Source organism: Symsagittifera roscoffensis, chromosome 9 (genome assembly GCF_963678635.1).
Source record: "Symsagittifera roscoffensis chromosome 9, txSymRosc1.1, whole genome shotgun sequence".
NCBI lineage: Eukaryota > Metazoa > Xenacoelomorpha > Acoela > Convolutidae > Symsagittifera > Symsagittifera roscoffensis.
The window spans coordinates 23,147,634-23,174,533 of NC_087070.1; the positions used below are offsets into that span (position 1 = coordinate 23,147,634).

Below are 26,900 nucleotides of genomic sequence, written 5' to 3' on the forward strand. Positions count from 1 at the left end.
ACTGGGGGGGGGAGGCTATAATGGGAAAGACCCCCAATTTCTGCTGATAAATATCAGAGCAAGCCAAAGGATTTTGCAAACTGTCAAAAAATATATGATTTTTTACTAGAAACTTTGCTGTTGCGTTTTCAATGTCTCACAGTATATTTGTTTATTGGAACTTAGAGAGAATCTTGTTATTTTGATCTTATCATGCTACACAAAATTCAGCTCCGTACTATCACTTATGATTTGAAAACATGATGGAGCTAAAATTAATTCTGGATTGCACTAATTAAATGAGGCTAAAATAAAGTTAAACGAAGAAATCATCGAAAATAGATAGATCAAAATCTTCCAGTTCTAAGTCTTTGGGAATTTCAAAGCCAGCAAAATTGTCATTGAATAACTCGTGAGCTGATGGCAACGAAAATTGCGATTGGTAATTATTCGGACTTTTGCTCTCCTTATTTACGGAGTTTACATTACAATTTTCCACTAGTTTCCGGTTTATGGTGGTTTCAATTCTTTCAGAGCAATCATTCTCGTTTGTGCAACGTGCTGCTTTTTCAGCTTTTGTCGAATGATAGACAGCTGAATCGCCCGGTTTATCTTCCTCTCTTTGTATGTTTTCTTCAAAGACTGCTCCAGCAGAGTCGTACATCCTTCTGATGCAACTGGATATTTCGTCGACACAAGCAACATTGAAACCATGGTCATCAACGCGGGAAGAAAACGGCTCTGCTGCAGAGATGCCAAGAGTGCTGCGGACTCGGAATTTTCTTCGCTGGTTGAAACCATGATTTCGTTTTTGATTGGCACGAGACAATCCATCTGCTCGACTTTGTCTGCATCCGGCTTCGCGCACAACTTTTCTTCGAGTTCGGCTACGCGCGACTCTAGTGCTTCTTTCTCGATCATCAGGTCACGGCACACAGATTCCCAGTGTTCGCTACTTGCCGATATTTGTCGATTGTGAGTTTGAAAAACAACACCACTTTCAGCTTCCATAAGTCTGTTTCTCAAACGCGTATTATCTTCTTCCAGTAAATTACATTTCTGTTCGACAAATTTTTTGGCCTGTTGCAGTGTCACCTTCTCTTCTTCCAATTCAAGCACTCGTTTCTCTAGATTTTCCAAATGATTTTTTCTCTTATCTCTAGCGGCTTGTGCAGACTCTCTGTTTTTCATTTTTCGTCGCATATTTTTCTCGTGCTCCGATAAATTATCCAAACGAACTTTTTTCCGAACAGGCTTAAAACTTTCTTCGTCCGATTCATCTTTAATGTAATCATGAAAATTTGCCATTTCATTTGCGGCTTTCTGTATCTTAGGAGTGACCAATTTCAAGTAAGTTTTGTCCAAAGTTTGTGGTACAGCCCCAGCTCCGCTAATAACGATCAAGTTCTTCATATTCATAGCGAAAAGAAATCCAATACATGAAAAAAATGAAAAGATTTATCTTTTACCACAAAACTGAAAAAAGCAAAAATTGTAATTACACTACACGCGAAAAGCAGACACGAGGAACGCCTTAATTGGTTCAATTTTAAAGATACAAACATGCGGCTGGTTGTTCAACGAAAACGAAAATTAAGAAAAAAAATTAAACCGGATTTCAAGAAAAAATCTGCTCTGAAACAAAAAAATTTCAAATAACAATTTAGCGCTGGCAATAAAAATATGGTTGACGTTTCTGCCATCTGATTTCTGCAATTTGAACAAAAAAACTAATTTTTGTTTCAAGAAACGGAGACAGAAATCCGATATGCACTAAAAAACATACCGAACAAAAAACAAAACAGATCCAAATAATCAAATTCACCCCTACACAAAAAAAATTGTAAAATCTGCCAAAAATCTGACGCTGGCATATCCAGTTTGTACTTCTGATTTACTCATACAAATCACAACGACCAAATACAGAAAATGACATTATCAAAAAGAGCAACTGCGACAAAAGATGATCGCAAAGTACATACACTTACAGCTATTGCTCCCCTCAAGCCTACATAACCAAAATCAATAGCGAAGGAATCATTCTACTTAACAGGACGGTTTTTCCTATGGAATGCTTTCGAAGATTCCATACACCCAAAAACAAATTTGGCCTTTGTGCCATTCCCCCAGATTGACACAGCCGAACCTTCCGTCGTAGCACGAAAAAGAAATTAGAGGCCTTAGTGATCATGAATTGTTGAAAAGGAGGCTAGAATATTCTGGAATTTTTAATTTCGAAAATTCGATTGCAGACAGTCTTTTTCTGAGAAATACGGGAATTGGCCATTTTTTAATAGAGAGTGACGAAAAACACAACAACCAAATCAGTGAGAGACAGACGGTCGGAATTATAGAAGAAAAAACAAGGCCTCTTATCGTGACAATCGCGCACGACAAGACAACTAAGTGAAGGCCAGGGAGTGGAAGGAGGCTTCAGTGTGGAAGAAGGAAATAGCAGTACCCTCCCGTGCCACGAGCTGGGAGTAAAAACGACGTTATTATAGAAAAAGCACGGAATTGGAGGCTCGGTCCCACAGAGACATCATATGGTGAAGGACTGTAATAAACTGACTTTTTAGCTACTCTGATGTCATAAACCTTTGAGTTAACACTGGTAATTTTTTGTTGTTTTAGAATATGAGTAGCTAGAAAGAGGACAGGGTCAATCCATCTCCAATAGACTTAAAATAGAACTGTCACCAAAAACATAGTAAAATAGGATAGTAAAACATAGTAAAATCTGCTCTGAAACAAAAAAGTTTCAAATAACAATTTAGCAGAAAAACACAACTAATTGTTGTGATAAACTTATTAAATAGATTTGTTATGTTTGATGTTTGTGCCTGTATGTGGAGCGCCCTCTGAGGGATTTTAGAGACAGGTCTGTCAAGTGGCTTTCTGTGGGGAGGTGGGGAACTGGAACTGGCTTGAGAAGTCTGGTGGTGCGCCGCTGAACCTACTGAGCTCGGGTGAGATTGTTCCTTGTTTTTGATTTTTAACCTTTATGCTGCCTTTTAACCTTTTAAAATAATTTAGTTGTCTTTTTTTTTTATTTGCTGATTTGTAAAATTCCCACTAACCGCTTATCATGGGTTAGTTCAGTCCCCTAAAGTCCAGTCAAAATCCTTTTTTTACCTTTATGCTGCGTCAAGATGCAACAAAGAGTGTACAAGCAAAGATTGCTTAAAACCTTCAGGACTGATAAATTGGATTAAATGTGATTGTTGTTCTAGTTGGTATCATATCAGTTGTGTAAATATTTCTCTTAGCGACTCTAAGAAAACCCAATGGTTTCAGTGTCCTTTATGCGTTGATGTAAAATCTGTTAATAAAGCAACAATAGGTAATGATTTAGTGCTAGACAATTATGTTAATACAGCCATCTCAAATGTCCGAGTACTCAAGAGAGTACCAAAAGACTCGCGTGTTCCCTTGGCGGAAAATCTGTCGGACAAAATAAATGACATCGTCTACAATGTAGAAGATGTTACAAAATGGCTAATTTTTTTAACGTCGTTCTTGTTTTTTTTGGAGCAACCGAAAAGAAGTGGACGCAAACAGACCACAAGCATGAGCTCTTTGATAAATAAAAAAATTCGAGCAAATGACGTGTCACTTCCAAAACCCCATCCCCAAGTTTCAAGCCCGCCTCTGAGTGACCTCGAGCAGAGAATAAAGTTAATAAGTAGTAAGCTCGATGAAGGAAATGTAAAGGGAGGAATAAGGCTTGCTGCTTCGGATGACAAAATAGCTCCTTTTTCAACTGATAACTATCAAAAATTGTTATCTAAGCACCCGCAGCGAGCCAAATTTGCAGCTCCAAATCCAGAAAAATTGGATAGTTTTTTCGTAACCGATTTCGACCTATACAAAGCGATAATGTCCTTTCCAAACGGATCAGCAGCAGGTCCTGATAAAATATTTCCTCAAATTTTTAAAGATCTTGTTAGTAAGTCGAATGGCAGTGCAGGACTTAATTTTCTGAAATCGCTTACTAAGCTGATAAACCTCATTGGAGATGGCAAAATACCGGAACCACTAAGACCTTTCTTTTTTGGCGCAAAGCTTATCGCCCTCATAAAAATAGACGGAGGGTTGAGACCGATTGCCATACGCTGAGACGTATCGCGTCTAAATGCGCTGGAAGCAAGGCCCTCTCCGAGCGACAAAATTTTTTCGGAAACGTACAGGTAGGATGCGGTACCAAACGAGGAGCAGAAATAGCTGCGCACTCGTTTCGAAACCTAATTGAACGCGACGACAATCCAAAATGTACTGTTCTTTTAAAACTAGATTTTAAGAATGCCTTTAACTCTTTAAACAGAGAAACAATGCTGAATCATGTTTTTTCAAATCGCCCCGAATTATATAATTACACCCATTGCGCGTATGCTAAACCTAGTTACCTTTTTTACGGAAGCTCTGTCATAATGTCAGAAGACGGAACTCAACAATGTGATCCTGAAGCCCCACCCCTTTTTGCGGAAACAATTCATACACTAGTCAAACAGTTGGAGTCGAAAATTAACATCTGGTATTTAGATGATGGGAATTTAGCCGACGACTATAAGGTAGTACTCCGGGACCTTAAAAACATTCTGAAATCGGAACAAATTTACGGCCTGAGCTTAAACACTGAGAAGTGTGAACTTTGTTTTTTGGGACCGACTACTAGTACACAGTATAATTCAATTTTAACACAATTTCGAAAAATATGCCCCAAAATAAAAATAAAAACAAAAGAAGAACTCCTCATTTTAGGATCTCCAATCGGCGAACTTTGCCGAAAAGAATTACTCGACGAAAAAATTAGGGAGCTTGAAAAAATCTCGGATGTCATTGACAAACTAGACGCCCATTATGGTTTTTACCTCCTGAAAAATTGCTTTAGCATGCCAAAACTCCTATATTTTTTGCGTACGAGCCCTTGTTTTTTGCAAAATGATTTTTTGGAACGCTACGATAAATTACTAAGAAATTCGTTATGCAAGGTCACTAACGTGAAAATGGATGATAACCAGTTTTTACAAGCAGTTCTCCCGGCAGCCAAAGGTGGCTTGGGTGTTTCTTCCGCTCGTCTACTCGCTTTACCCGCTTTCTTAGCCTCAGCAGTAGGAGCGAAAGATGCCTTGAGCGAAATCTTTGGTTTGGAGCATGTGGATGGAACCTATGATGATGCGCTTAAACGGTGGTTTTACCTTGGAAAAAATGAAATGGCTCCGGAAAATGAAATCCAAAAAAATTGGACGGAGCCAATTTTTGACAGCGAAATTGCAGACTTGATTTTACGACTCGAACCAACGGACGTGAAAAGGTTCAACGCGTTCCAAGATAGATTTGGATCCCAATGGTTGAACGTCATCCCCTGCAAAAATTTAAGGTTAAAACTGTCGAACCAACAACTCAGAATTGCGATAGGACTTCGATTAGGATCAAAAATATGCGAACGGCATAAATGCGTGTGCGGAAAAGACGTTACCGAGGATGGTTGGCATGGTCTTTCTTGCCTCAAAAGTGCAGGGAGATTCTCTAGGCATTCAAACCTGAATGCCCTTATAAAGCAGAGTCTATCATCTACTCACATTCCGTCTGTTTTAGAACCACGACACCTCTACAGGACCGATCAGAAGCGACCAGACGGTTTGACGCTCGTTCCATGGGCTGATGGTAAGCAGCTCTTGTGGGATGTAACGGTAGTAGACTCCTTAGCCCCTTGTAGGATTAATGCCGGGTCTGTTTGTAACCCTGGTACGGCTGCCGCTGAAGCGGAAGAGCGAAAAATTGACAAAATAAAGATCTTGTAAATGATGGATATCTTTTTCAACCGCTAGCTTTTGAAATTCAGGGCGCGGCCGGCCCCAGCACAGAAGTTTTTTGAGCAAGCTTTGTAAGAACCTAAGCATATGCACTGAGGATCCCAGAGCAGGCAGCTTTTTAAAACAGAGAATCTCCCTGGCAATACAGATTGCGAACGCCGCTTGCGTACTCGGAACAATAAATGACAAAATAACTTTCGACGAAATTTTTTACTTGTAACACTTGTATATTATATTATCTCGTGTCGAGTTGCGTGTTCTTATTGAAGAAGCGTAACCCGTATCGATTTTAAATGAAAAGGACTTAAACACTTGACATCTTCTTTTATCATTATCACTTCCATATCTAGAAAATTCCAAGGATTTTGACTGGAATACATGATGAAGGGACTCATGACTGTAACCTCGGTTACTATGATACTTTTGACTTTCTGATTACCTTTGAAACGTAAAAAAAAAATAGGAAATTCGAGCCGTTTTTTTAGTTGCAATCATGTAGTCTGGGGATCCGAGACCCAGCTATGTGGTTGTCTTCGAATTTGAACCGAAGCTGAATAAAAGTCGTTTGATTGATGGCCTGAAAATATTAACTTTTTACTTAGCCCTAAACAGACCAGAAAATCAGCTGGCTAGGTCGAGACGGTGAAAAACGAGTAGAATTTAGGTAGCTGACGCCGGCCAGTCGTCTATAGATACTTTTACTACGCTCCGTCACTGTGTAGTGTGTGGGAGAATGTTATATAGACGTTTTTATGGCGCTCCTGATTGGGCCTGTCAAAGGCATAAGACCATCATGATCAGCAAACGTTTCAGCTATGAACCCTCCGCTTCGGGCGTCTGCCCAAGTTAGAGGCCTTAGTGACCTTTGTTGTACTAGGGGGAAGAAACCGACCCTCCGCCCAGTGCTTTTTAGCTTTTTAACTTAGTTAAGACCAAAAATTCCGGGGGCCTGAGGTTTAGGTGGGAAGTCTAGAGCCCACTTATCCCAAGTTCCCGGGACCAAAAACAATCAAAGACAAAGCGTAAAACCGAACAAAATTGGTGTATAACCAAGAAAAAGCCAAAAACAAATCTATTTGAAAACAAAAAAGTACAAAATACAGTAAAAATTTCAAAAAAGACCAAAAACAATAAAAATTATAAAGTGACAGTTTATATGTTATTTCCGGACAAGATGCGATCTGACCTTCCTATTTGTTGTTGTTTCAGATTGATTTAAATCATTTCTGATAGAAAGATTGAGTGTTTTGGTGGCGGGTTAGGTAACCTCCATTCAGTGTTATTTGGGTAATTAAGCACGTTAACGGTGATTTTGCCGGTGACCGGAGGGTAGAATGGCAAGCTGACCGACGTGTTCCAGACTCAACAGGTGCATCAAGGACAACATCCACAACGACTGTTGGGTATCGTTGACACAATTTTAGTATCGTTTGGGTACTATTTCATTAAAACTTAACTGGTGGGAGGCACAATTGGAGCGTCCGATTGCACCCTCCATCGATTGCGAATTTCCGAGTTAAGGGTCTTAATTCGGGTATTTTGGTGCAAAGTAGCGTATAGTAACATTGATTAACGACTACTAATAGATTATTCTCCTTACTATATTCCTTAGTATAGACTCAAGAAACATCCCAATTTTGTCGAAAATTACTGGTTTTCGACCAAACTGTCAAACCCAAAACATTCAGATCTCCGAGCTTTTCCGAACAGCAAAAAGCTTCTGTACAGTGAACTACTACGTAGTTCAATCCCCCTAGCTAAAGAAACCGCGCGGGAAAAAAACGTAATAGAAGTTGGCGAAAACAAAATTTTTTCGATTAAAATGTTTGTAATTTTCCGAATTTCGTTAATATATTTTGAGGATCGAGTTTTTGAATTTTTAGAGTTAGAGCGATAAAAGTTTTTTTTTGTGTTAGGAGCGTGCTAGCATAAAGTGCTCGGTTGTTAGAACAATTTTTGAGTAACCCTTCAAAAAGCTTCGTGAATAGAATTAAAAACTTAGAGATAGGAAAAGGAAGGAATCGGAGGGTCCAAATTTGATAGTTTTTGGCAAAATTTTTATTTCCAAACCATTTTTGATCCGGTTTTCTGCATGATTCCAGTGCTGTACAGGACTACTACGCACCTTTCATTTATTTTTAGGCACTTTCACTAAAAATTGCGGAAAAAGTCTTTCAGAACCTGTATAGGTGGTGAATAAAGGCCAATTTGACGAACGCGTTTTTGGCAATTTCTCGAAGACTAGCCAACCGATCTGAATAGTTTAAGTACCATAAGTCGGGGTTCTTGGGTCGATAACTTTAGAGAAAAAAAGTTTTCAGAATTTGTTGGTTCGTAGGATCAAATTTTTCGGGAACCCTCCGAGCGGCAGAAAATTTTATAAGATCACCTTTTTATCCTATTGGGAAGGTTGACCGAGTCAGCCAACCTAGTTTTAAGTCAGTTAGAGTGCATTTTGAGCCTTTATAGCGGTAAAATCATCCGTTTTCTTGACTTTTGGGGAACCCTCCGAAGCAACCCTCCGGAGTCGGCTAAGTCCCTTAGCAACCCTCCTTAACAGAAATTTTCCTCGCATCTTCAATGTAATCATGAAAATTTGCCATTTCATTTGCGGCTTTCTGTATCTTAGGAGTGACCAATTTCAAGTAAGTTTTGTCCAAAGTTTGTGGTACAGCCCCAGCTCCGCTAATAACGATCAAGTTCTTCATATTCATAGCGAAAAGAAATCCAATACATGAAAAAAATGAAAAGATTTATCTTTTACCACAAAACTGAAAAAAGCAAAAATTGTAATTACACTACACGCGAAAAGCAGACACGCGGAACGCTTTAATTGGTTCAATTTTAAAGATACAAACATGCGGCTGGTTGTTCAACGAAAACGAAAATTAAGAAAAAAAATTAAACCGGATTTAAAGAAAAAATCTGCTCTGAAACAAAAAAATTTCAAATAACAATTTAGCGCTGGCAATAAAAATATGGTTGACGTTTCTGCCATCTGATTTCTGCAATTTGAACAAAAAAACTAATTTTTGTTTCAAGAAACGGAGACAGAAATCCGATATGCACTAAAAAACATACCGACCAAAAAACAAAACAGATCCAAATAATCAAATTCACCCCTACACAAAAAAAATTGTAAAATCTGCCGAAAATCTGACGCTGGCATATCCAGTTTGTACTTCTGATTTACTCATACAAATCACAACGACCAAATACAGAAAATGACATTATCAAAAAGAGCAACTGCGACAAAAGATGATCGCAAAGTACATACACTTACAGCTATTGCTCCCCTCAAGCCTACATAACCAAAATCAATAGCGAAGGAATCATTCTACTTAATAGGACGGTTTTTCCTATGGAATGCTTTCGAAGATTCCATACACCCAAAAACAAATTTGGCCTTTGTGCCATTCCCCCAGATTGACACAGCCGAACCTTCCGTCGCAGCACGAAAAAGAAATTAGAGGCCTTAGTGATCATGAATTGTTGAAAAGGAGGCTAGAATATTCTGGAATTTTTAATTTCGAAAATTCGATTGCAGACAGTCTTTTTCTGAGAAATACGGGAATTGGCCATTTTTTAATAGAGAGTGACGAAAAACACAACAACCAAATCAGTGAGAGACAGACGGTCGGAATTATAGAAGAAAAAACAAGGCCTCTTATCGTGACAATCGCGCACGACAAGACAACTAAGTGAAGGCCAGGGACTGGAAGGAGGCTTCAGTGTGGAAGAAGGAAATAGCAGTACCCTCCCGTGCCACGAGCTGGGAGTAAAAACGACGTTATTACAGAAAAAGCACGGAATTGGAGGCTCGGTCCCACAGAGACATCATATGGTGAAGGACTGTAATAAACTGACTTTTTAGCTACTCTGATGTCATAAACCTTTGAGTTAACACTGGTAATTTTTTGTTGTTTTAGAATATGAGTAGCTAGAAAGAGGAAAGGGTCAATCCATCTCCAATAGACTTAAAATAGAACTGTCACCAAAAACATAGTAAAATAGGATATTCGAGCCGTTTTTTTAGTTGCAATCATGTAGTCTGGGGATCCGAGACCCAGCCATGTGGTTGTCTTCGAATTTGAACCGAAGCTGAATAAAAGTCGTTTGATTGATGGCCTGAAAATATTAACTTTTTACTTAGCCCTAAACAGACCAGAAAATCAGCTGGCTAGGTCGAGACGGTGAAAAACGAGTAGAATTTAGGTAGCTGACGCCGGCCAGTCGTCTATAGATACTTTTACTACTCTCCGTCACTGTGTAGTGTGTGGGAGAATGTTATATAGACGTTTTTATGGCGCTCCTGATTGGGCCTGTCAAAGGCATAAGACCATCATGATCAGCAAACGTTTCAGCTATGAACCCTCCGCTTCGGGCGTCTGCCCAAGTTAGAGGCCTTAGTGACCTTTGTTGTACTAGGGGGAAGAAACCGACCCTCCGCCCAGTGCTTTTTAGCTTTTTAACTTAGTTAAGACCAAAAATTCCGGGGGCCTGAGGTTTAGGTGGGAAGTCTAGAGCCCACTTATCCCAAGTTCCCGGGACCAAAAACAATCAAAGACAAAGCGTAAAACCGAACAAAAATGGTGTATAACCAAGAAAAAGCCAAAAAAAAATCTATTTGAAAACAAAAAAGTACAAAATACAGTAAAAATTTCAAAAAAGACCAAAAACAATAAAAATTATAAAGTGACAGTTTATATGTTATTTCCGGACGAGATGCGATCTGACCTTCCTATTTGTTGTTGTTTCAGATTGATTTAAATCATTTCTGATAGAAAGATTGAGTGTTTTGGTGGCGGGTTAGGTAACCTCCATTCAGTGTTATTTGGGTAATTAAGCACGTTAACGGTGATTTTGCCGGTGACCGGAGGGTAGAATGGCAAGCTGACCGACGTGTTCCAGACTCAACAGGTGCATCAAGGACAACATCCACAACGACTGTTGGGTATCGTTGACACAATTTTAGTATCGTTTGGGTACTATTTCATTAAAACTTAACTGGTGGGAGGCACAATTGGAGCGTCCGATTGCACCCTCCATCGATTGCGAATTTCCGAGTTAAGGGTCTTAATTCGGGTATTTTGGTGCAAAGTAGCGTATAGTAACATTGATTAACGACTACTAATAGATTATTCTCCTTACTATATTCCTTACTATAGACTCAAGAAACATCCCAATTTTGTCGAAAATTACTGGTTTTCGACCAAACTGTCAAACCCAAAACATTCAGATATCCGAGCTTTTCCGAACAGCAAAAAGCTTCTGTACAGTGAACTACTACGTAGTTCAATCCCCCTAGCTAAAGAAACCGCCCGGAAAAAAAACGTAATAGAAGTTGGCGAAAACAAAATTTTTTCGATTAAAATGTTTGTAATTTTCCGAATTTCGTTTATATATTTTGAGGATCGAGTTTTTGAATTTTTAGAGTTAGAGCGATAAAAGTTTTTTTGTGTTAGGAGCGTGCTAGCATAAAGTGCTCGGTTGTTAGAACAATTTTTGAGTAACCCTTCAAAAGCTTCGTGAATAGAATTAAAAACTTAGAGATAGGAAAAGGAAGGAATCGGAGGGTCCAAATTTGATAGTTTTTGGCAAAATTTTTATTTCCAAACCATTTTTGATCCGGTTTTCTGCATGATTCCAGTGCTGTACAGGACTACTACGCACCTTTCATTTATTTTTAGGCACTTTCACTAAGAATTGCGGAAAAAGTCTTTCAGAACCTGTATAGGTGGTGAATAAAGGCCAATTTGACGAACGCGTTTTTGGCAATTTCTCGAAGACTAGCCAACCGATCTGAATAGTTTAAGTACCATAAGTCGGGGTTCTTGGGTCGATAACTTTAGAGAAAAAAAGTTTTCAGAATTTGTTGGTTCGTAGGATCAAATTTTTCGGGAACCCTCCGAGCGGCAGAAAATTTTATAAGATCACCTTTATATCCTAATGGGAAGGTTGACCGAGTCAGCCAACCTAGTTTTAAGTCAGTTAGAGTGCATTTTGAGCCTTTATAGCGGTAAAATCATCCGTTTTCTTGACTTTTGGGGAACCCTCCGAAGCAACCCTCCGGAGTCGGCTAAGTCCCTTAGCAACCCTCCTTAATAGAAATTTTCCTCGCATCTTTAATGTAATCATGAAAATTTGCCATTTCATTTGCGGCTTTCTGTATCTTAGGAAAGACCAATTTCAAGTAAGTTTTGTCCAAAGTTTGTGGTACAGCCCCAGCTCCGCTAGTAACGATCAAGTTCTTCATATTCATAGCGAAAAGAAATCCAATACATGAAAAAAATGAAAAGATTTATCTTTTACCACAAAACTGAAAAAAGCAAAAATTGTAATTACACTACACGCAAAAAGCAGACACGCGGAACGCTTTAATTGGTTCAATTTTAAAGATACAAACATGCGGCTGGTTGTTCAACAAAAACAAAAATTAAGAAAAAAAATTAAACCGGATTTCAAGAAAAAATCTGCTCTGAAACAAAAAAATTTCAAATAACAATTTAGCGCTGGCAATAAAAATATGGTTGACGTTTCTGCCATCTGATTTCTGCAATTTGAACAAAAAAACTAATTTTTGTTTCAAGAAACGGAGACAGAAATCCGATATGCACTAAAAAACATACCGACCAAAAAACAAAACAGATCCAAATAATCAAATTCACCCCTACACAAAAAAAATTGTAAAATCTGCCAAAAATCTGACGCTGGCATATCCAGTTTGTACTTCTGATTTACTCATACAAATCACAACGACCAAATACAGAAAATGACATTATCAAAAAGAGCAACTGCGACAAAAGATGATCGCAAAGTACATACACTTACAGCTATTGCTCCCCTCAAGCCTACATAACCAAAATCAATAGCGAAGGAATCATTCTACTTAACAGGACGGTTTTTCCTATGGAATGCTTTCGAAGATTCCATACACCCAAAAACAAATTTGGCCTTTGTGCCATTCCCCCAGATTGACACAGCCGAACCTTCCGTCGTAGCACGAAAAAGAAATTAGAGGCCTTAGTGATCATGAATTGTTGAAAAGGAGGCTAGAATATTCTGGAATTTTTAATTTCGAAAATTCGATTGCAGACAGTCTTTTTCTGAGAAATACGGGAATTGGCCATTTTTTAATAGAGAGTGACGAAAAACACAACAACCAAATCAGTGAGAGACAGACGGTCGGAATTATAGAAGAAAAAACAAGGCCTCTTATCGTGACAATCGCGCACGACAAGACAACTAAGTGAAGGCCAGGGAGTGGAAGGAGGCTTCAGTGTGGAAGAAGGAAATAGCAGTACCCTCCCGTGCCACGAGCTGGGAGTAAAAACGACGTTATTACAGAAAAAGCACGGAATTGGAGGCTCGGTCCCACAGAGACATCATATGGTGAAGGACTGTAATAAACTGACTTTTTAGCTACTCTGATGTCATAAACCTTTGAGTTAACACTGGTAATTTTTTGTTGTTTTAGAATATGAGTAGCTAGAAAGAGGAAAGGGTCAATCCATCTCCAATAGACTTAAAATAGAACTGTCACCAAAAACATAGTAAAATAGGATATTCGAGCCGTTTTTTTAGTTGCAATCATGTAGTCTGGGGATCCGAGACCCAGCTATGTGGTTGTCTTCGAATTTGAACCGAAGCTGAATAAAAGTCGTTTGATTGATGGCCTGAAAATATTAACTTTTTACTTAGCCCTAAACAGACCAGAAAATCAGCTGGCTAGGTCGAGACGGTGAAAAACGAGTAGAATTTAGGTAGCTGACGCCGGCCAGTCGTCTATAGATACTTTTACTACGCTCCGTCACTGTGTAGTGTGTGGGAGAATGTTATATAGACGTTTTTATGGCGCTCCTGATTGGGCCTGTCAAAGGCATAAGACCATCATGATCAGCAAACGTTTCAGCTATGAACCCTCCGCTTCGGGCGTCTGCCCAAGTTAGAGGCCTTAGTGACCTTTGTTGTACTAGGGGGAAGAAACCGACCCTCCGCCCAGTGCTTTTTAGCTTTTTAACTTAGTTAAGACCAAAAATTCCGGGGGCCTGAGGTTTAGGTGGGAAGTCTAGAGCCCACTTATCCCAAGTTCCCGGGACCAAAAACAATCAAAGACAAAGCGTAAAACCAAACAAAAATGGTGTATAACCAAGAAAAAGCCAAAAACAAATCTATTTGAAAACAAAAAAGTACAAAATACAGTAAAAATTTCAAAAAAGACCAAAAACAATAAAAATTATAAAGTGACAGTTTATATGTTATTTCCGGACGAGATGCGATCTGACCTTCCTATTTGTTGTTGTTTCAGATTGATTTAAATCATTTCTGATAGAAAGATTGAGTGTTTTGGTGGCGGGTTAGGTAACCTCCATTCAGTGTTATTTGGGTAATTAAGCACGTTAACGGTGATTTTGCCGGTGACCGGAGGGTAGAATGGCAAGCTGACCGACGTGTTCCAGACTCAACAGGTGCATCAAGGACAACATCCACAACGACTGTTGGGTATCGTTGACACAATTTTAGTATCGTTTGGGTACTATTTCATTAAAACTTAACTGGTGGGAGGCACAATTGGAGCGTCCGATTGCACCCTCCATCGATTGCGAATTTCCGAGTTAAGGGTCTTAATTCGGGTATTTTGGTGCAAAGTAGCGTATAGTAACATTGATTAACGACTACTAATAGATTATTCTCCTTACTATATTCCTTAGTATAGACTCAAGAAACATCCCAATTTTGTCGAAAATTACTGGTTTTCGACCAAACTGTCAAACCCAAAACATTCAGGTATCCGAGCTTTTCCGAACAGCAAAAAGCTTCTGTACAGTGAACTACTACGTAGTTCAATCCCCCTAGCTAAAGAAACCGCGCGGAAAAAAAACGTAATAGAAGTTGGCGGTAAATGTTTTTTTTTGTGTTAGGAGCGTGCTAGCATAAAGTGCTCGGTTGTTAGAACAATTTTTGAGTAACCCTTCAAAAAGCTTCGTGAATAGAATTAAAAACTTAGAGATAGGAAAAGGAAGGAATCGGAGGGTCCAAATTTGATAGTTTTTGGCAAAATTTTTATTTCCAAACCATTTTTGATCCGGTTTTCTGCATGATTCCAGTGCTGTACAGGACTACTACGCACCTTTCATTTATTTTTAGGCACTTTCACTAAGAATTGCGGAAAAAGTCTTTCAGAACCTGTATAGGTGGTGAATAAAGGCCAATTTGACGAACGCGTTTTTGGCAATTTCTCGAAGACTAGCCAACCGATCTGAATAGTTTAAGTACCATAAGTCGGGGTTCTTGGGTCGATAACTTTAGAGAAAAAAAGTTTTCAGAATTTGTTGGTTCGTAGGATCAAATTTTTCGGGAACCCTCCGAGCGGCAGAAAATTTTATAAGATCACCTTTTTATCCTATTGGGAAGGTTGACCGAGTCAGCCAACCTAGTTTTAAGTCAGTTAGAGTGCATTTTGAGCCTTTATAGCGGTAAAATCATCCGTTTTCTTGACTTTTGGGGAACCCTCCGAAGCAACCCTCCGGAGTCGGCTAAGTCCCTTAGCAACCCTCCTTAATAGAAATTTTCCTCGCAGCCCTCCTAAGAAATTAAAATAACCCCCCGGAGTCAATTTAGCTTGTTTTGACACTTTCTGAGACTAGTTGGATACCCCTCTAAGTGAGACTTGAAAAATTTAGAAATTTGAAGGAAACCCCCGAAGCAACCTTCCGGAGTGTATTAAGCCTCTTTTTGACCCTGCTTATTGAACTTAAGGGGACCCTCCGAAACTATTTAGGTGACTAAGGTACCCTCCGAAGTAACCATCCCGAGTCAGCTTATTGTCTTTACAACCCTCCGAACTAACCCTCCGGAGTAACTTGAGCCCCTCAACAACTCTCCTTAGTGAAGAATTAGAGGCACGCTCCGGGGCAGTTCGAACATCTGAAATATCCTTTTAAGGTCGGAATAGAAGTTCAATTACTAACGGGGTGTAAACCTTGGGAACTTAGGAGTCCAGTTGACCTGGAAATTTGTGATCAATTTTAGATTCTAGATCGGGTTCATCAGAAGTACCCGAACCAAAGTTTTTTTCGATCGTTATTTTGGTTGTGTGGTTGCCTTGAGCTACCTAATAGTAAAGCTCGGGCAATCCGGGAGCATATAAAAGAAGACCTCGGTGAGTGTATTAGGCAGTAAACGCTCACCTGAGAAGAAAAGTTGATCCCTGCTCTAGTGCATTTGGAGCGGTCCAGGTGTGGGATATCTTTTTCATAGACTTTTGAACTTTTCGATCAGAGGTTGCCTTGAGCTACTTATTAGGACAGCTCGGAAAATTGCAGGACACCTAAAAGAAGACCTCGGTGAGTGTTTTAAACAAGACACACTCACTTGAGAAGACAGTGTCCTGGGCGTCGTTCTTTTGGAGCGTTCCAATCGAGGGAAGTCTTTTTCATTAAGACTAAAAGTTTTAATTATCTGTTACTGAAACCATCACTGCTCTTTTATAAAATATTGTCTGATCTTAAAGGAAGCAGTGATTTGATACGTCTTGAGCGCTAGAGTGATACTGAACAAAAAAATTGCTGTCACCTAAAGGGTTTTCTTATTTAGTTATCAATTGTGTTACTAAGTAACTTCGAAGGGCCCCCTTAAGCTCACTAAGGAGGGTCAAAAAGAGGCTTAATACACTCCGGAGGGTTGCTTCAGAGGGTTCCCTCAAACCACAATTAGCAGCATTTCCGACGTCTTTGCTGACGAAGCAACGACTAGAGATCAAGCTGGTCTTTCAATGAGCGGAATGAAACTGAGAAGCGAGAAGAACCTCAATTGACGACATCATTTGTTGGTTTTACCCCAATGCTGGGAACGGCTAGCGACATGAGTGACATGTTTGCCGGTGTAATGACAGGCCTCAAAAAGCAGCGACGGGACATGATAAGAAAATAGACCGAGTCGAAGAGAGGGCCCAGCAAGGTCAAGAGAAGTTGCGAAATGAGCTTACGGATAGAAAGTCAGAGGCAAGAACCGATCAGGCCCAATTGATTCGGAACACCGATCAATGCTTAGCATAGAGCTTGGCTCTAGCAGCCAAGGAGTCGGAAGAAAGAGACATTAGGATGGCGAGAGAGATCGAGCGATTGTTGAACGATCATGACGATACCTGTGCTCATACAATGACCAGCCTGATCATACAATGACCAGGCTGGTCATACAATGACCGAAGGAAAAAAAATTAGATGCCAAATCGGACCTGATGATGCGAAAACTAGACGAGATATTAAACGGTAGCAATCGGGAGGAGTGTCCTTCCCCGAGAGAGGAATCACACCAGGCGACTGATGGAGACGGAGCTCACAGCTATGCCTGGGCCCAGCCGGGTTTAAGAACAAAGTTTGAGTCCAATCGCGGTGAGAGACCCAGGGCAGCCCCGTCAAGGCCGGGTTGGACGAACCCATCCCCACCGTAGGCGGATGCCACTTTGGGGACACGATTGCCTACTGTACCACAAGCCAGATCAGTGCCAGATCTGACTACCGTCTCGCAAGACACAACGATGTACGCCTCAATGTTTGAGCCCTCGAATAGATCTCTTGAAACATTTATCACCAAACTCTCGAAGTCAACCGAGAGAGGAGTGAAGTCAAGAAGGACACTCAAAAAGTCGAAGTCATACAAGGACGAATCAGATGGCTGCATCGACACCTGGATAGAGGTGATGAAATTACATTTTGAGGAAGAGAATCTCTCAAAGAAACAGAAATGCAGCGCATTGACAAGCAACCTAGAGGGTACCGCTCTAAGTTTTGTAATGGCGAAAAAGACTAATGAATGAGACAGCGCTCGCAAGATATTCGACATCTTGCTGAATCGTTTGGGCTCTGGTGTACAAGAGCATCAAGCTATGGTGAAGCTCGAAACTCACGGATGGAGTAAAAAGTGATGAGCTGAAAACCATATTGGCCACACACTTCACCCTGTCGCTTGAGCAGGTACCCACGCCCGATTATTTGCGTATGAAGTCGCGTGAGTACTTGCTCATAAGACCAAGGGCGCAAAATCGTTACAGCAATTATGGCAACTACAGCGGAACAAACACTGGCGCGAACTCAAGTTGGTATAGAACTCGTGACGACATGGATAATAGGAGGTCATGTGCGAATTGTGGTTCAATGGACCACCATGGTTCCGCCTGTTCTGCTTACAAACAAAACATGAAAGCAATGGGCTATTTTCGTGACGACCTTGATGCGACTGATGAAGACCAGGAGAAATATGTGAGAGGACTCATAATGAGATATGGACCAAAATGCTTCTTCTGCAATTTGGAGGGACATTTCAAGTCGGATTGCACTCAGTTCTGGGATGCAGTAGCAGACGTGAAGCATTCCCGCCATGGGGAGGCACTTTCGGGGGTCAAGGCAAGTCAAGCCGCCTGATGAATGAAGCCGAGTCACGATAGAAAGAGGTGAAAACAGACACCTTCACAACCAAAAATGTAAAAACCTTACCTGATGAGGCAACTGCCTCGAGCCTGGAGGCGGAGTCAACCGGCACGCTCAAGGTTGATTATGGCCTAGTGGCACGGACCGCATTACAAAATGTCCAGCAAGAATTGGCCACCAAAGAGGTTGAGCAATGGGTCAGGTCAGAATTAGAGAACACAGAGCGACGTGAGAAACTTGACATTCTGGGAAGATCGACGAAGGAAGAGGATAACCAGGAACCCAGGAAGCAGGGTCTAAAGCTGAATGTCATCTCGGGGAAAACCTTCGGCATGACAAGAGAATGGACGAAGATATTGTCGATCATATTGGTCGCGGGCCATCAAGTGGTGAAGAACTTGAGTGAGACGTCGGAGGTCACGCTAGTACACCTGGACATCAACGCGGACTACTTGAGAGAGAGAAGGATACCAACATGGACTCAAAAGCAGTGCGAGCATTGCTCACGACAGGAGATTCAAGAATAATGAAAGTAGATTGACATCTTATAGAAGTCCATGGCCCATATCCGATCTTAATGAACGTGGATGGAATAAAAATTTACACCAAAGCTCACGTGACTGTTGCAGCTGACCAGGTAGGTCGGATCTACATTGGTCAAGAAGAGCTAAAGTTTCGAAGAATCAAACACAATGCCATGCTCGAACAGGCCGCCATCCACATAGGCTGTGAAGCCAATCTGGCCGCGCATGTACTGGACGTGCAGTGTAGACAACTCTCCGTGAAGGGACTTTTAAACACCGGAGCAGGGGTCAGTGTCATGCCTGTTAGCACCTCGACCGACATGCGTTTTGCTAAGGTTGGATATGATTCCGACTAGCATCAGACTGGCAGCGGCTAACCAGGGTGCAATATACGTGAGCGGAAGGATCCCTATCATCTCGTTGCAGCTAGGAGGGAGACATCTATGGATGAGTTTCCTGGTCGTCGAGAATCTTGACAAGTCCGAACAGTTAATCCTAGGACGGGATTTTGTGCGCAACGTCGACGTCACGATTGACCTCAACGACGGGTTGATAAGAAACAAGGACCCTGAGAGGAAGTATGAAAAGAAACCAATTAATTAAATCCTGTTTAACCAAGTAAAGGTGCCAATTTTCCTAGACAGGAAGGTTGGGATAAAATCACTTCAGGCTGTAATAGCGACATTCAGGATGAGGAACCAAAATGAGCTTAGCAACAACAGACAGGTGTGTCTGGTTCCAAATCCCAACAGTAAAAGCTCAGCTATTTTAGGAAGAAGCTTCTCACTCACTCACGGACTGTGTGTGAGTGTGTTGTTGAACACAGAGGCAACCACGGTGACGATACAACGAGAAAAGAAGCTTGGCTACGCATTGCCTCTGAACACAGACTATCAGAGTGTGGAGAACTTCAAAAGATTCGACGTCGCTAAGTGTCCCTTGCATGCCAACCAAGAAGCATACTAAAGAGGATAAGTGAATTGAAATCTTCTAAACAATTGTTTTCAATGAAGTCAGAGACAGACGATGGGCTGTCTAGTTGTTCAAATTTTCCTGAGACACCGACAGAGAGAGAATAAGCAGCGGACAAGCCAGTCCTACCTGAGATAGAGCATTTAAGATGCAAGATATCGAAAAAGGAACTGGACTCGCTCAGAGTGGTGTTAAATTGAAACGCAGACGTTTTTTTGAGGCATAAGGCCGATATAGGTTGCTGCATTTTTGTAGAACATGATATCGAAATAGAAGAGGGCTCCATACCTCACAGAGAAGGGGCAAGGAGAATGACCCCACACAAAGCAGAAGCATGCAGAAAAGAATTTGAAATGCTAATGGAGTGTGACATGATCGAACCGTCGAAGTCCCGTGGGCTTGCGGCGTGGTCATGGCAAAAAAGAGAGGGGCAACTTAGGTTTTGTTGTGACTTCCGCTACCTGAATGCGGTAACGATAAAGGACGCATGCCCGATTCCCCACATCGACGAGAGCCTCTCCAAGTTAGGAGATGCAAAATTCTTCACGACGTTGGATTTGGGCTCGGCGTTCTGGCAGGTCCCCCACAGAAAACAGGATCGAGAGAAGACAGGCTTTGCGTGAGAATTGGGGCTGTACCAGTGGAAAAGAATGCCGTTTGGATTATGCAAAGCGACGGCTACGTTCCAACGATTAATGGCTCAGGCACTCACGAATGTAACTAAGGTGTATAGTAACCTCATAATGTGTTACGTTGATGACGTGGTCATCGCGACACCAACGCTAGAGGACCGTATAAAGAGACTAGACGAGGTCTTTGGTTGCATGAATCAAGCGGGTTTGATGTGCAAACCTTCAAAGCGCGAAATCTTGAGAGACTGAATCAAGTATCTGGGCCTACAAACACGGGATCAGGCCAGATCCCGAAGCCGTTGAAGCGGTGTTGACATGGAAAGCTTCGAAGACCGACACGCAATTGATGAGTTTCCTCGGATTCGCTAATTACTATAGAGATTTCATCAAGGGACATGCAGACAAAATATACCCCATGCAGAAACTGACACGAAACAAAATCAAGAAATTCTGCTGGACTGACGAGGCTCAGGTCTCCTTTGAGAAGATCAAGCGCAAATTCTGCGGGGCTCCAGTACTCGGCATGCCGAAAGAAAAGGGGATATTCGTGTTAGACACGGACGCATCAGTGGCTGCGATATCGGGCATACTTCACCAAGAAAAAGAGCGGAACGAGAGAACCGTTTTCCGACCAATAGCCTACGGATGTAAGGTCCTGAGCGACACTGAAATGAAATATTGTGCACCAAAAGAGGAGATGTTCGCGGTGATCACTTTCGTGGAAAAATACAGAGCCTACTTAGGGATTGCTCCCTTCAATTTGCCTGTGGACAATCGTGTGCTCTTGCCTGGCTGATAACCTATTCAATGGACCAAAGCTATATTGAAGTTGGATCGTGCGCCTTGACGAATACCACATGATCATAGGGCATCGAACCCATGATAAGCACCAGAATGCCGATAGCCTCAGCAAAAAGACGGAATTTTTTGAGCGACTAGAAGAGAGGCAGGCCAGCCTTACGGATTGATTTTCATTCCTGGACAAAGAAACCTACGACGAACTGCCACTCACTAGATGGCTCGACAAATCAGGGCATCCCATACCAGGACATCCTTGGAAGTTGCTGCGGAGATAAAAATATTGTCGCAAGGTGATCCGGTCCCGTTGGAATTGCTGGTTCGATCAAACTTGTTTTAACAGGAACTGACCAGGCATCAACAGCATAGCCCTACTGAACAAGACGGTGAACGTGGCCCCGGATGTCATGTTGAAACTCCGTGACCTGCTAGACAGAGAGGTTGAACGGCATGATCATGAGTGGATGGAGACCACACAGCGGTTTACCATCACTGAAAGAGCGGAGAAAAGGCCGGTAATCATCCGGAGTCGGATGTTGAACAAGACTACCGGTCGATAGTGAATCAGCTAGCGAACTCAATGCCCAAGGATGTCTTGTTGACGAAATCAGGGTCAAGTCAAAATCCAGCGTGACGAGAAAACTCAATTCACCGAGGCAAAACAAGAGTACGAGCCGTGCTAGGACAGCTCATCTGGAGACGAGACATTGTCAGACTCGAGCAGGACGACTTGTCCGGGGAGTCGAATTCAACGCGAACAAGAGACAGAATTTTGTCCGGGGTGTCAGGAAACATCACAGACAAGTTGGAGTGTAATGATGTAGAATCCGCCGGCTCGAGTGATGACTCAAGGACTCAGTCCTGGGAGAATACATCGGAAACTTCTTCCAATTCTGATGTCTCAGAGATTGCGATTCAGTTTTTGTTGGTGGAATGGAAACAACGCAGGTTGGACCGGGAAATTCATCAGGACCCGGACAGAGACAGGCCAACCTGGAACCATCTCTGCAGGAGAGACCAACCTGGAACCATCCCTGCAGGAAGCAACACCTTTGAAGAAGATATGGTGTGTCAAGTTGATGGATGATGCCCATGCCCCGGAGATAATAAGCGGACAATTAAACGGGGTAAAGACGTATCTGAAAGCCAGATACCGGCTGTCGGATCTCTTAAGGGCTCAACGAAATGATAGAATGACGAGCAATCTGAAGAGATGGATGGAGAACGGAGCAACTGACAAAAGAGATCTAGAGGAAGACAGCTATAAGATCTTGAAGCCATTTTATCTGAAGAGAAAAGATTTGTCGTACTTCAACAAAGACGGAATCGTAGCCTGTAAACGCAAGGAAGAGGACAAAGTCCTTTATAAATATAATTCAATAATGTTACCACAATTGTACCAGACCGAATTGCTTTTTCGTTCACATGATCAGATGGGCCATCAAGGCGTGGACAAAGTGTACAACAGGATACAGAAACGATTTGAATGGCCTGGTTTCAAGAAGGCGTGTGAAAAATGGATCTCTGCATGCTTGTCGTGTCAACAGGCGAAGGACCCCAGGAACCTGAGGTTCCCCCTGCAGTCAATAGAGTCATCAGGGTTCAACGAATTGGTGCAAATTGATCATCAGAAGATATGCATGACAGCCATGGGCTACAATCAAGTTCTGGTAATGATTGATCATTTCAGGAAACATGCAGAGGCAGCACCCTGCATGACAGCATCAGCGGAAGAAACGTGCGATCACTTGATAAATGTATGAATAGCGAGACACGGCTGCCCCATCACATTCCAATCAGACAATGGCAAAGCATTTGTGGGTGATCTCACGAAGGAGTTAATGAAGAGGTCGCAGGTGGCATAGGCCCACTCAACCACCTATCACCCACAAACGAACGGCCTAGTTGAAATGCAAAATCGCACGTTGGTATCCATGTTGAGAGTTTATTGCTCACGCTACATGGATGACTGGAATAGACACTTGCCGCAAGTGATGGGCGCTTATAACAGCACAGATAATTCCATCAAGGGAATAAGTCCGCATATGATGCTAACTAGTCACGTTCTTCTACCCTGAGTACGAAGGGAAAAAACAGCACCGCAAACATACGTGCGTGATGTTATTAGAAGACAGCAGGACCTCAATGACTTATGCAGGATGAACACGCAACAGTTGCAAATCAGACAAAAAAGGAGATTTGATAAAAGAACTGCGGATCCAAAAGCCTACTCGGTCGGAGATTATGTCTGGGTGTTCCAGCAAGTAGTTCCATCAAAGGGAACCAAAGCATTACTGAAAAAATGGCGTGATCCATTCCAAATAACTGAAGTACACCAAGGAGGTCGTTTTATCGATTGAGCAACCGACGACAGCTCATTACAGCTCAAACATCAAACCGCACAGTGCCTCATCAGAGGACTTGTGTATCCCAGCTGAAATGCAAGGGGGAGACTATTTAATAGTAAATCCTGCCTGCGAGGTGAATGAAAGAGGCACGCGTGACAAAAACGACGGGAATGAGGTGGTAGATAATTGCGATCTACCACTGGACCTGGAATTGACCGAGCGAGTGGAGGTGGACAACGAAACTCTACCTTATGCCGAAGAGGACTGGGACTGCCCAGAACAAACTGAAGTTGACAAAGGAGTACAGCCTGACTTTCCCTTCACCAAGGAAACACGCCAGAGCGAAAGAGGGAAAGGCAAGAAGAATCACAATCCGTATGGCGATGATTTTGTCATAGACAGAATAGTTTTGAGTGACATGATGGACTCGCTAGTGGGACTGGACGAAGTGCTGGTGTCACAAAAGATCGACCTAGTCAACGACACAGAACAGGATTAGATCGACGATTGCTCTGAACCGGAAGTGGAGTTCGTGCCGGACACTGAGCAGATGCACGACCAAGAATTGACAAATCTGCGAGGACTCGAATGGCTACATGATCTGCCAGCAGACCCCAAGGAGACCATCTTGACGATTCAAGGGATCGACCAAAACAGCATCAAATATATCAGTCACGACAATACTGAAACCAACTGGGTCGTTCCAGATAGTCCTTTACACGTTCCAGAATCCAATCTCGATCTGCTCAACTTTGGGCGATCGACGGGGACGTCGATGGATACTTTTATCCGAGGAGTGGGGGTAGGACTCACCCACGCCAAAAATTTGACAATCAAAAAATTAAAATTGACGAGAGAAACCGGAGAGCTGGAAACGGAGGGCAAAAATGCTAAAAAACCACCATTCGGACAAGTTTTTGAACCTTACTTTAATCTACCAAATCACTATTTAAGCAAAATCATCGTCACGAACAGCGATTTTATACTCATGGAACGTACGTGCGCCATAGCAATAACTGCGGATGTAAGCTTTAAGACAACACTAGTGGCCGACTTTAAGAGAGAGTATAAGAATGTCGAGTTTTTGTGGAAGCAGAGGCCTGGTGTGGGAGGGATGATAGCGCTGCCCCCTGTCGCATCACAGATACCAGGGGAATTTTTGTGTTTTCTTGTAACTAAGGCCACTGACAAGCAACATGTAAATCCCGAAAACTTGGTGCTGGCCTTAACTCGACTTAGGGATTTCCTGGTTGAGAGAGGAGTGACCTCTCTCTCTTTATCAGTTTATGATCCCAATGGGGAAAACTGCATCCGAGAGAGCTGTATGCCCTCGTACATGTAATATTTTCGGAGACAGACATAGAAGTCTACTTACATAAAAAATATTGTCTGAGCATATGCTAGAGCCACATGAGGTGTTAAGTAGTCTTTGTTAGGTATGCTTTTTAGGCACAAGGATTAGGTTTTAGGTTAACTAGTAGGGATTAGATTGTTATCTGATAGTGTTAATGTGTGGTTTTTGTATGTTATGTTGTTGTTAGGTTTTGTTTCATGTGATGCTTATGTCATGAAAGCCTGGAACACTCCAGGTACGAAAAGTGACAGCGCTCACTTGTGGTATCTTGACAAAATCGTAGGTGGACGATCCACCTTGGTGCTAGTTTTTAAATCAAGAACGAAAGAGAGTTTCAATGGATCGTTTTTAAATAACGTGAATGATGTTTTATCCCAGAAAAGGATTAGCCTGGAATGATGGTTCTAATTCGTGACTTGTTTTTTAGATCTTGATTGATCCCACTTTGTTTATTGACCTTGAATAACCAGAAGAGTGCAACAACACATACACGAAGAAACATGAGTGACACGAACGACTTGATGGATTTCAACTCCGCGAGCCTAGGAACGACTCTAGACAAGATATACCAACGCCTGGTAGATTGCAATTTCTCACAAGAAGACCCGGAGTTGGCGATGTTCATTGTCGCACTCTTGAATGCAATGAGAAGAGAACGCCGTGGGGACCAACCCACGGAAGTGGTCTTAATGTTGGCCTACGGCGAGGCCGAAACCGACTGATGAGATGGCGGCGAGGGGAAATGTCTGGCAGCAGAGGGATCACCGGCTAGATGAGATGCCCTTACCTGGTCGACCAGTGCAGCTTCTTATCGGAGCGAAACGATCACGTGATGGGCCGGGCCCGTCACACTCAGCAGATTCTCAAACGGCTGCTCCTCCACAGAAGAGAAAAAAGATGAGTGAGATGGAGATTCAGACATCGGAGACTATTGAGACATTGGAAAAGAAAGAAAAGGACCAGAGGGAGCTGTATGCCAAGTTGGAGGAGTACAAGGCAATTGCTCGAGGAAGAGACGAGTGGAAGAAGAATTACGAGGACACGCGAATAGCTCTCAAAAGGAAGAGATAAGACACTTGAAAGAGTTATATATGGCGAGGGTGAGCCAAGTGTCACCGGAGGTTCTGGCAACGATGAGCTCCTCGGATGGATCCAGGGACACTTGTTCCAGGACGAAGGCCCAGGAGATGTGGGGCCCAGGCTCCTCAGCTGATATCACACTCCGCCTCGAACTCGAGAAATACGATACCGGATCTTTCAGACACCTATTTGGATCCCCAGTTTCAGGAGTCATTTAATCAGGTAGCCAGAGCGACGATGGACGAGATCAACAGGACCAGTGGCCAGACGCTGGGTAGGGTCGTCCCTTCCCAACGCCCTGATCGCTCCTTGAGTAGCTCGGAACGAACGTCACGAGCCATAGTGCCAACGGGTCCCGCACGTGGCAAGACTGCTCTGAAAACTCGCGTAGTGGACATCAGAAAGAACTTAGCGATAGGCAACTTCTTCGTGCAAGTAGCTGCGGAGCATCCTCGAGCCTGCTTGAACGGCATGAGCTGGAACCCTGCCATAAGCAACCAGGTTATTCCCCCAGGGAGTCGTCATTTGGTTGTTGGAGATAGCCTGGTGAGGGATCTGAACGAGATCTTTGTGAGTGGTCGGACCACTGCTCTATCTTTTGGAGGGGCCTCCGTCATTACGGAGGGGCCTCCGTGGCTCATTTCCAGGGCGAGGATCACTTAGATACGTTGGTGATAATGCTCTGTACCAATGACGTTTCAATGGTCCCATATAGCCCAGAAGGCAAGTGAGAGCCCCCACTAGTCTGCTTTTTGAACGAACTAAAGTAGAAAAACATACCCCGACCCGTGGTGCTGTGCACAATACCGCAGAACCTGGAGGTGGGCACGCCAGTGGCGGACTTCATGAATGGCATCGTGACCTGATGGAACGATGTGACCCGCAATCTGGTGAGAAGCAATCCTAGCGAGCTGCGACTCATGGATCTTGAGAATACGCTGCGCATGACTGATCATCTCGCACTCACCA

General features: G+C 42.4%; 2 protein-coding genes across 3 annotated transcripts in view; one reads left to right on the forward strand and one right to left on the reverse strand.

The window, feature by feature from the left end:
- Positions 1-249: 249 nt before the first annotated feature.
- LOC134854282 (uncharacterized) lies at positions 250-1,493 on the reverse strand. The gene has a single exon (XM_063870476.1). It carries the CDS (start codon positions 1,396-1,398, stop codon positions 490-492), a length of 909 nt encoding a protein of 302 aa, XP_063726546.1. The 5' UTR covers positions 1,399-1,493; the 3' UTR covers positions 250-489.
- A 1,276-nt stretch (positions 1,494-2,769) lies between these two features.
- LOC134854104 (uncharacterized) overlaps positions 2,770-26,900 on the forward strand; it is a 116,948-nt gene continuing 92,817 nt past the window's right edge. Inside the window, exon 1 of one of the 2 annotated variants that reach the window (XM_063870217.1) lies at positions 2,770-2,796. The gene's annotated coding sequence lies outside the window, so the exon portion shown is untranslated. The remainder of the gene's footprint in view (positions 2,797-26,900) is intronic. The other variant, XM_063870218.1, reaches the window with a different exon arrangement.

What these genes read in the sequence shown, in the direction of transcription:
- LOC134854282 (XM_063870476.1), bottom strand. Translation starts at nt 1,398, where the DNA reads ATGAATATGAAGAACTTGATCGTTATTAGCGGAGCTGGGGCTGTACCA.